This window comes from Blastomyces dermatitidis (assembly GCF_000003525.1).
Source record: "Blastomyces dermatitidis ER-3 genomic scaffold supercont1.4, whole genome shotgun sequence".
NCBI lineage: Eukaryota > Fungi > Ascomycota > Eurotiomycetes > Onygenales > Ajellomycetaceae > Blastomyces > Blastomyces dermatitidis.
In genome coordinates, this window is record NW_025544777.1 from 6,407,955 (window position 1) to 6,418,020 (window position 10,066).

At 45.4% G+C, this 10,066-nt stretch overlaps 3 protein-coding genes across 4 annotated transcripts; 2 read left to right on the plus strand and 1 right to left on the minus strand.

The window, feature by feature from the left end:
• Positions 1 to 1,786, minus strand: BDCG_04671 (high affinity copper transporter). The gene is made up of 6 exons (XM_045420317.1): positions 1,734 to 1,786; positions 1,200 to 1,654; positions 1,081 to 1,111; positions 544 to 967; positions 384 to 447; positions 1 to 308 (listed from the first exon to the last, which is right to left on the minus strand). Exons 2-5 carry the CDS (start codon positions 1,308 to 1,310, stop codon positions 414 to 416), a joined length of 600 nt encoding a protein of 199 aa, XP_045276449.1. The 5' UTR covers positions 1,311 to 1,654; positions 1,734 to 1,786; the 3' UTR covers positions 1 to 308; positions 384 to 413.
• A 175-nt stretch (positions 1,787 to 1,961) lies between these two features.
• Positions 1,962 to 4,375, plus strand: BDCG_04672 (nonsense-mediated mRNA decay protein Upf3). The gene is made up of 2 exons (XM_045420318.1): positions 1,962 to 2,402; positions 2,481 to 4,375. The coding sequence occupies exons 1-2, from the start codon at positions 2,158 to 2,160 to the stop codon at positions 3,949 to 3,951; spliced, it is 1,716 nt and encodes a 571-aa protein (XP_045276450.1). The 5' UTR covers positions 1,962 to 2,157; the 3' UTR covers positions 3,952 to 4,375.
• A 205-nt stretch (positions 4,376 to 4,580) lies between these two features.
• Positions 4,581 to 8,227, plus strand: BDCG_04673. Of its 2 annotated transcripts, XM_045420320.1 has the most exons (3): positions 4,884 to 5,016; positions 5,080 to 7,495; positions 7,603 to 8,227. In XM_045420320.1, the coding sequence occupies exons 1-2, from the start codon at positions 4,983 to 4,985 to the stop codon at positions 7,464 to 7,466; spliced, it is 2,421 nt and encodes an 806-aa protein (XP_045280974.1). In that variant the 5' UTR covers positions 4,884 to 4,982; the 3' UTR covers positions 7,467 to 7,495; positions 7,603 to 8,227. The 2 variants fall into 2 exon arrangements, with proteins under 2 accessions (XP_045276451.1, XP_045280974.1); XM_045420319.1 differs by having other exon boundaries at positions 4,581 to 5,016; positions 5,080 to 8,227.
• The last annotated feature ends 1,839 nt before the right edge of the window (positions 8,228 to 10,066 follow it).

Here is a 10,066-nt window from a genome sequence, read left to right on the forward strand (position 1 = left end):
AGGGGGCTGCGCAAGCAGCAAAGCGAGCGTAAGCGAGCATTTGATGCTTGTTAATATTATATTCGGAGAAACTTCCTGTAGACTGAAAATCAAAAGGAGTTTTACCTGGTGTTACCCTAACTGACAACTAGGAACCAGTTACATTAATTACATCAAGATGTAGTAAACTCCTGCCACCCCTTTTTGCTCAATGCAAGAAGAAGACCAATATTACACGCTTTTATTCATCATGTCCGAGTCATCGCCCCGCGCTTTAAATGAACTAACCCAGTTGATTGGTCTAGTCGCAGAGCCCAAGTATAGCTCTTCTGTAGGCGATTTCGCAATCTTTTGTTAGCTTGATGTTGCCAATCTTCCATGAGAACTAGAAAACGCTAACTTACTTGTAGCGCCTGCACTCTATGCGCTGGATACTAGCCACAACACACAGTGACTTTGCAAGCATCACTGGTACAACGAAAGTTCTGTTAGCATCTGGCATTGACGTGTTTAAGGGCAGAAACCTTTCTGAGAAAATCATTTTTCTCTTTTGAAATTCCTTACTTTTCTGCGTCTGACTTCCACGAGAACACGAACGAGCCGAGAAAAGACCCGATCAAGATGCAAATGATAATGTACCCGTTGTAGTACATGGCTAGCAGCATGATGAAATAAGCGACACCGAATTGCACCATGTGCAAAAGTGAGCGGGCAGTATGTTGAAGCAGAGTCGGCCGCCGTGGAGCACGATTTCCTGGGCCAATCGGAGTCTCTACCGGAGATCCTAGGCTACTGGAAGTCGATTTCGGGCTCATGATTATTCGTTGCAATCGTCGTGAGTAGATGTTGCTTCTTCCAGCAATGTATTTATCGAATTCGTAACCAGCGCGCCGGAGGAATTCAAGAGACATGACGAGGAGAATGACGCCGATGCATGACCCTGCAAACATGCCCCTAGAGGTAATTCTCCATGTTGATGAAATGAAGCCTGCAGAAAAGAAATGTCAGGGGCATTGAAGCACATTGAAAAGGGCCAATAGCTCAAGGAAAAAACGTAAAAGGGAATCCTGTCTTCGTCATGGAGAGATTGGGAGAGCTTACAGGCATTGATGACGTCCCAGTTCCAAAGCATCTACAGGTGTAATTGATGTTAATCCCACGCCCACCGTTGCGCAGCCAGCTAAGCAGTTCAACAATTCTATTGGAATGTCGCAACCTACAGAGATCTTGCAGTCATTGTTGCTCCCATGGTCCATTCCGCCCATACTCATTCTACTAGCAATAGTTGAGGACGGCATTGATGCCCTATCAGTCAAGGGTGACAAATCCATTTCGGTGCCGGAATGGTTTGAAAGTCAGCGGGAATGAATTCTCTGAAATCTTGCCAATTGGCAGTGAAGAAGACAAATAATACTAGGTGGCAAAGTGTTGGTGGTCATATTGCCCTCTCTTTATACCAGCAGGCAAGAGGCAACATCTGTGTTTAGGTTAATTTTTTAAACCCAAACCCAAAAACTACAGTTCGAAAAACCCCGAGCAGAAAAGCTCTCACAGGTGCCATGGTGCACTGTCTCTGTGGATGCTACGCATCTCCTAACACTAAATGAGTGTGTTTGAGCAAAACATTCCCTGACCCGCTTCCGCAAACGGTACGGCGGGGACGGGAAAGCCGTCTCTAGGGAGATTCAAGAATGAGACAGTTTTTAGTTCCAATATGAGGTGGGGAAGAAATGCAAATCCAGCTGAGATTCTACCTCTGGAGCGTTGTTAATTTGCTCAAATTTTCGCTTGCACTTGCAGTTGAATGCCTGTGATAATAGGACTATATGACCTAGAAACACAAACAAACTCAAAACTCCAAATCCCGTAGCGTCTTCAGGCCGGTGAACTCTTGTTTCCATCTTGTCATTGGGTAGTTAGAACATTAATATTCATTGAACTGGACCCGAATCCATAACTAAAGTATCACTTTATATTCAAACTCACCTGGCCGTCTTCCTATCTAGCAAAACACTCACGTGATCTGCCAGATTCAGTGATTCACACAATGGTCTTGGCTGACCAACTTCATCAAACACCACCATCCCTCCCCTTATCGCCAACCTTGGGAGCCATACACATGGCCACATGTAGCATCAACTGCTCTTCATCGATACTCTATTCAAGTTATCACCCAGAATGGTGCGCCATTCCCCCAAGCCATCGTCTGCTGGTGTTTTGCCCATCCCTGCGACGGCCACTCAAAAAGGAACATCAAACAAACCGAGCTCCAGAGCTGCTGCTCCACGGTTGAAGCTACTTATTCGAAGGCTTCCGCCTGGTCTGACGCCTCAGGAATTTGAGGCAGTTCTGGGCGATGAGTGGAAGGTTGGGAATGGAAAAGTTGACTGGTTTCACTACAAGGAAGGAAAAGTTTCTAAAGAGTGAGTCGTGCCTTTTTTTCTCACTCTCAGGCAATGGAGGATGATACGGAATCATTGACGACTAAACGATGATGCTAGCCCGGCAAAGCCTTCTCGACCTACGAGGGTATATCTACGTGTTACATCTATACCGCTAGTTGAAGAATTATCCGAAAAAGTCCGAGCATCTGCATTTCAAGATGCGCGCAACACCAGTCGAGATCCTGTTGTCCTGGGGCCGCCTGCGGTAGAATATGCGCCTTATCCCCGTGTTCCTAGTAGCAGAGTTCGCAGGGATGGCCGTCAGGGAACAATAGACCTGGATTCCGACTTCATCGCATTCCTTGAGAGCTTAACAAACCCTGTAACCAAGCCTGCTATGGATATCGGGGCGGAGGATACAAAGGAAGAGAAACCAACGATAACCCCCTTAATCCAATTCTTAAAGGATAAAAAAGCGAATAAGGGCAAGGAGGCCAGTTCTCTCACAAAGCCCTCGAGACACGGTCGTGGTGATGCGAGGGAGGGGAAAGACCCTAAAGTGGAACGGGTCCATGCCAGGAAGTTGTTAAGCCGAGCGGACAAGGCAGCGCCCTCACCGGGAGACAGACAGTGGAAACTTGACAGGGCCACGAAGGAAGCCGTTAAAGCAGTTAACAAACAGACAGCGAACCAAATATCAAAGGCTCCCGGAAAGACAATTGCATCGCGGTTGCCAAAAGAGGAACCGCCGGCCCAGACTGCACCGCCTGCGGAGCGCAGACGAGTGCGGGGAAGTATGAGTGCCGCAACTAAAATTCTACGACGGGACTTGGGACTTGCTCCAACTACTCCACGCAGAAGGCCAGAGAAACCAGCGTACGGAGAGGGTGCATCATCACCACCGACGAGCGAGACTGCCAAAGGACTCGCGTTTTCCAACGGTGAAAGTGGTAAACGGACTTCACTGAAAGCTAGCAGGGAAACTGAATTAGTTAGGAAGCCCGCAATTACAAAATCTCCCAAGGCTTCCTCACCGTCCAACACGGCAACAGGCCGTAATGCAAACAACTCGACGAACGCGCCAGCAAGCCCGGGAAAGCTCACAACCCCGCCTGGACCGAAGCACTCCTCTCCTACACAAGCTTCTGGCAAAGCATGTCCCCAGCCCACCGCTACACAAGCCTTTTTGAAGCATGCTAATCCATCCCAAGGGGTTACTGAGGAGTTGCTCGCGAGCGGTTTTTCTACCTTTGGAAAAGTTGTGAAAGTGGAGATAGACAAAAAGAAAGGGTTTGGGTACGTGGACTTTGCGGAGCCAGACGGGTTGGCTAAGGCTATCCAAGCCAGCCCAGTCCAGATAGCGCAAAGCCAAGTTGTAGTGCTGGAGAGGAAATCGGGCGCAGCGGTTGCACAGGCACGGGGAAATGCTAGCAATCGGCCGAACCAACCTCCAGGGGGTGGAGGGCCAGCACCCTCACGACCGACTCGCCGAGGGAATAGAGGCAAGGGTGGATTTAAGAAAGGTGGAGGCGGAGGCAATTCTGGCGGTAGTGCTGCTGGGGGAAACAAAAATGCCTCGTCAACCTGACGATGGCAGTATCCTATGTCTAGGAATAACTTATACCTGGTAGCGAGAGCCCTATCTGTCGAGATTCTCGAGCTTCTGATGTTACGAGTTTTGGGTCGTTGGGATTAGTAGTGGCATATCACGAGGAGTAAATTTCATTTGTCATGTACAGTGCATCCATAGAGGAATTTGCGTAATGATAATCACATGCAGTGGAGAAAAAATTAAGTTTGCAGAAATTTTTTTCATTATCTTAACTTATGTGCTATGTTGGTATCTATCGATGGCAGATAAACTACCGAACTCATCAACACACATCAACGTAACTTTTAACCGAAAAATATGTAAAATACTATACAGGACCTTTCAGACCTCCGCGGCGCCCACCAAACCAGGCCGACCGAAGTCAAGACGCCAAGGAAAGGTCAAGATCATCACCACTCCCTTGATTGAAACGGGTACACATCGGTGACTTAAGCCTCCAGACACATGTAACCCGAGCCAATCGAGGCGGGAGCATAAAGGCTTCACTCTAGGGCGCCGGGGACATGGTGGTCATCAGCAAGGTTGGGGATTCAGTCGCTAATGCGAAAAAATCAGGTGGGACGATTTACTATAGAAATGATTCTCTGTAACGGGTGAATCAGTATCAAGATGTGATTCATAGATGCTCAGGGGGGGGGGCGATAATAGACAAATGTAAAGGGGGGGTGCTTACTTGAAGTAAAGTCGACTGGATTTTAAAAAAAGGATGCGGATGTAGGAGGCTTAAATACTTTTCGCGGCAGGCGCTAGCGATACGCTAGCCATAAGCGAGATCTGGATCAGGTAACCACGGCTAGGTTGGGGAAGCGACCGACTTAGGGCTGATATGTCATGTGAACGAAATTTTAGACTGAAATAAACAAGGCTAACATAGCAAACAGAGCAAACAAGCCGCCAAAAAGTCCAGTATTTGACCCCAACCCAGGTTCATTTTTGTTTCGACGACGAGATAGATATTATACCACCCGCGTTCTTGGCCGAAGCAGGTGTATGTAAATAATATCAAAATGGCTTGGGAAGACCTGGGAATTGTTGCACGGGGTATGTAACTTATCTCATGTATTCCTTTTGCGCTCTGACTGTCTTTTCTCACAATCGTCGCAGGACTTCTCACCTTGTGGCATCGATACCGAGCCCCCATCTTTCTACTCGCAGCTGTGATCTTTACTGTCGTGTGGCTAGCTCCGAGAAATTCTCAACCCAATACTCCAGAACCTGATTCACTTCCTGCCTCTCAAAATAAGAATCAGAATCAAAACGCAAAATCAGAGCTGGAGTCATTCTCCAGCAATGACCAAGCGGCAGCCGATTTACCCAAGCGCCATCGTTCAAGGTCCTCCTCCGTTGATAACAGACCTAAACAAGTTACGCAACCTGCTAATGGGCCTAAGAGGGTACGCGGCATCAAACCGGAGAAGAATGGCGCCAAACACCAGATCGGCGGCGGAGGATTACCCCGGGGCATTGTCATCCAACCTCTTGTATTTTACGCCTCCTTGACCGGTGCTACTGAAACATATGCCAAATCATTCTGTGATAGACTACAAAAAGCATCTCACCCATTACTAGAGAATAATGGTAAAACAAACATCCTACCTCCAGAGTTACATGATCTATCTTATATCGAGCTTGACGACTATTTCATCACCGCGCCGAAACCGCCCGAGTCAGCTCCGAATACCAGGTTCCTTTACTGCATTTTGATCCCGACATACAATATCGATACGATGATTAATACCTTTTTGGGTCATTTAGATGATACGCACAATGATTTCCGCATCGATACGTCTGCCCTGTCTGGGTTGGTCGGGTATTCCGTTTTCGGCTTTGGCGATCGGGAGGGCTGGCCGACGGAGGAGGAAGGGTTCTGTTCACAGGCGAAAGCAGTAGATCGATGGATGGCCAAGTTGACTGGGAAAAAGAGAACATATCCATTAGGAATGGTGGATGTGAAAGGAGACAATATCCAAAAAGTCCTGAATGAATGGTGTGATGGATTGACCGATGTTATGTTCGACGTAATGACGTCCGGAGGACTGGGCGAGGGTGTTCGTGGAAGCGGTGATCCCGTGGAAAGTGACGAGGAAGATATAGATGACGACGGCGAAGACATCAACGAGAATGGTGTGAACCGTCGGAATAAGGGCAAGAATGAACAGATTATGGACCTTGAAGACATTAACTTCGGCGGTTCCAACAGCAGGAACGCATTTGCTAATGCTCAACCATTGCCTGTCGATTTCACAACACAGTCCCGCGCTCAAGCTTCCAAACCTGCCTCTCAGCTAGAAATGGTGCCTACCTCATCACCTACCTACGCCGCTCTGACCAAGCAAGGATACACAATAGTTGGATCGCATTCGGGTGTGAAAATATGCCGGTGGACCAAGTCCGCCTTGCGAGGTCGTGGCTCCTGCTATAAGAATTCTTTTTACGGAATTAAATCCCATCTTTGTATGGAAACAACCCCATCGCTCTCTTGCAGCAACAAATGTGTATTCTGTTGGCGCCACGGAACAAACCCCGTTGGAACTACCTGGCGCTGGAAAGTGGATCCTCCTGATCTCATTTTTGATGGAGTTAAGGCTGAACACTATAAGAAAATTAAAATGCTTCGTGGTGTGCCTGGTGTTCGGGCTGAACGCTTTGCTGAAGCCATGAGTATTCGACATTGTGCGTTGAGCTTGGTCGGGGAACCGATATTTTATCCCCACATCAACAAGTTCCTGTCTCTCCTTCACAATGACCGTATTTCTAGCTTCCTGGTCTGCAATGCACAGCATCCGGATGAACTTGCGGCGCTTCATCGCGTTACGCAACTGTATGTCTCCATTGACGCGAGCAACCGCGATAGCCTACGGAAAATTGACCGCCCCCTTCATCGTGACTTCTGGGAACGATTCCAACGCTGCCTTGACATATTACGAGAAAAGAGATACCTCCAGCGGACTGTCTACAGGCTTACACTTGTCAAGGGCTTCAATGTGGATGAGGAAGCTGCTGGTTATGCTGATCTTGTGGAAAAAGGTCTTCCCTGCTTTGTGGAGGTGAAGGGAGTAACCTTTTGCGGCACAAGCACTAGTGCTAGTGCTGGGCTAACCATGCAAAACGTTCCGTTCTACGAGGAAGTTGTAACTTTTGTCGTTGCATTAAACGCTGAGCTAACCCGGCGCGGCCTCGGGTACGGCATTGCAGCCGAGCATAAGCACAGCTGCTGTGCACTGCTTGCGTCCAACAGATTCTACGTCAACGACAGGTGGCATACGAGAATTGACTACGACAAGTTCTTCACTCTCCTGGAAAAGGAAAAGAACGAGGGCATACCATTCCGGCCTGAAGACTATATGAGGGAAACTGAAGAATGGGCGTTGTGGGGAAATGGAGGGTTTGATCCGAAGGATACACGTGTGCACACTCGGGGAAGAAATAAAGCAAAGCTAAATGCAGCTCTGAAGGAAGCCCAGGACGCTAGCGTTTCTGCTAAGGGCTGAGGCGTAAACTGTGGCTCAAACTTTCTTTTGTCCGTACATTAGTTCCAGTGGCTTGCGACATAGCGATTTGAGAAGCAATTCCATTCTGTGTTTCAGGCCACGGACAATTGTCGTCACCTCTAACTTTTCGCTGCAGAAGTAAGGCTCTGATCTGCCGCTTCGCTGCTAGTGTTCCAGTATCGGCTGTCCATTTACTGCGCCCGTAGCGACTGTTCTGTGCCCAGGGGTGAGGGCATCCCGTCCTGCCACAGTGGACTCAAGCTGCAGGACCATCATAACAGCCATCACTGCCCATACCCTCGATAAAGATATTCTCCGGAAACAGGAAGGGGACCTCGATAGCTCGTATGGCTAGAAGCTTGTACGGCTACTTGGATGCGTTTAAGAGTCCGGAGAAAACCTTGATCTCCCTTTGTTTGGAACCTACAAGTAAGGTGGCAGGGAGAAATTGAAATGATCGCTGTTAAATCGGCCCTAGTGGCACAACCAGTACAATCTCTGTCGATCAAAATTGTTTTCCCCTGGCGTAGAATAATTAATAGGTTTCTTGTTAACTATGTTGAATCATTACTTTACCTACCATTGACAGAGTGGTATTCAGCCGAAAAGGAAGGTTATTTACGCCATCGCAAAGTTGACACCCCAGAAAATTTTTTAGCTACATGCTTCGAGGTATATTTCTGAACACTTGGCAGCAAGCTTGTGTATTAAGGCACGTTTGCAGGGGTAATGCTTTCTATAATATTTATGAAGAATATGTAGCGTCCGCCCCAGTGGCGTTGCCATAGCGACCGCTCCGCCTACACGTGATCTCATATGTAATATATATATAGCTAGCTCTTCCCACACGAATACAACAGATTAACCATCTCACAGGTTATAGCCTGAATAGCATGTTTTTTTACAAAAAGAATTACATTATTTTTATTTTTATTTTATTTTTATTCTTTCTTTTATTTAAAAACATCTGTATAAGTATTAAATGTATTCATCTCAGATAGAAGAATTCTTTTACTATGTTTATATTACACATTTTAAGTGTATCTACTTAGTTAGTAATTGAAATAGCAGAACTCTGTAGTATAACATAACACATTTTTTTTTTTCAATTTCTTTATTTATGTTATATTTCTGATTGTATTAAGACTCTGTTATAGTTTTACACAGCTTATTACTTCTCTATGAATAATTTCATTTATTTTATAGATTGTTTAAACTGGTTTTCAATCACTCTATAATATTATTCAGATGTAATATAGAAAGATTTAATTAATAAATATAAGAAATCTCACTTCTATATAAGACTAGCAGATTACTTTTTCATAACAGTGAGATATTACTGAGATATCAACCGCTCCACCACGAACTCGCTCGATTTTTCGAATAAGAACCCGCTGATAGATCCATCGAAAAGCCCTCGATCATACGAGCATTTTGACCCCATCGCCGACCGCATACCTCCAGCCAAATGTGAACCAGACGTCGTTCGGAACTCCTGCGTGGGATTATCCCCCATTCTCCCCTACCACACCACAACCCCGGGCCAAATTGCCATACAAATTGTAAGGTGAAGAGACCTAGCCATATGCATCAATCTTCTCGATTTTGGAAGATCCCCAATCTGTAGTTGAGGAGATATCTGAGGAGCGACCTCCGCGAAAACCCTGTCCATCTTTGATGTTCCAAAACACCAACGCCAAGTCCCACCCTCGTACCGCCCTTCCCAATCTGGCCCATCCCCGGCAGAAAAATACAAAAAGATACCTCAGTGATAATATCAAGCACATAATCAACAGACACTTCTGAAGTGCAATCTCCATGGTCTGTTATCAGTGTATCTAGACTTCAACACCAAGTCTCACCCTTGTACTACCCCTCTCAATCTGGCCCATCCCTGGCAGAATAATACAAAAAGATACCTTGGCAACAGCATTCAATACATAATCAGTGAATAATGAGTTAACAGTATATTAACAACTATAAAATCAGTATACTTCAAGATCTGACTGAGTCTTTAATTCCTGCACAGTGAGATATATTAAATCTAGTTTTAATATCTCAATATTCAATAGATTCTGCAAGAGATTGAGAACAGTAACACTAGATTTCTATTGAATTTGAGAATTAACTCTATATTAATATAATGTAAGAATAAGTGCTCGCAGGCGATTATTCGGGTGTTTGCAGCTTGGCGTGATATGTACTGTTAACTACTAGAAGTATTCACAGTAGAAAGATAAAATATAGAGAGTTAAATGTATAATAGCATTCAAGCTAAGTTATAAATAGTATTTATAAACTTCAGTCTATATAGTTATATGTAGCTAAGAGCTGCTAGCTCTATTAATTATATAAGAGATAGAAATAGAGATAAAGAATCTGTGAGAAGTAAGATTTCTTATATATCTCTTTCTCTCTAAGACTTTATCTGTGAAGTCTTTCACTGAGTGACTTCATAGAATCAGCTCAGCACTACAGTGATACTTACTAAAAATTCTTCATATCTATAAAAAATCTCAGTGAGAAAAAATTTCTTATTACTGTAAAGAGAAAAGAGTCTGTCACTCAGTTTCTTATTTTATAAGATTTTTTATAATCTA

Bases quoted from the DNA above. Each gene is read 5' to 3' on its own strand.
- BDCG_04673 (XM_045420319.1), top strand. From the start codon at position 4,983: ATGGCTTGGGAAGACCTGGGAATTGTTGCACGGG. The intron at 5,017-5,079 runs GTATGTAACTTA...CAATCGTCGCAG, and splicing joins CCTGGGAATTGTTGCACGGG to GACTTCTCACCTTGTGGCAT.
- BDCG_04671 (XM_045420317.1), bottom strand. From the start codon at position 1,310: ATGGATTTGTCACCCTTGACTGATAGGGCATCAATGCCGTCCTCAACT. The intron at 1,112-1,199 runs GTAGGTTGCGAC...TTACACCTGTAG, and splicing joins ACAATGACTGCAAGATCTCT to ATGCTTTGGAACTGGGACGT. The intron at 968-1,080 runs GTAAGCTCTCCC...TCTTTTCTGCAG, and splicing joins CTGGGACGTCATCAATGCCT to GCTTCATTTCATCAACATGG.
- BDCG_04672 (XM_045420318.1), top strand. From the start codon at position 2,158: ATGGTGCGCCATTCCCCCAAGCCATCGTCTGCTGGTGTTTTGCCCATC. The intron at 2,403-2,480 runs GTGAGTCGTGCC...CGATGATGCTAG, and splicing joins GAAGGAAAAGTTTCTAAAGA to CCCGGCAAAGCCTTCTCGAC.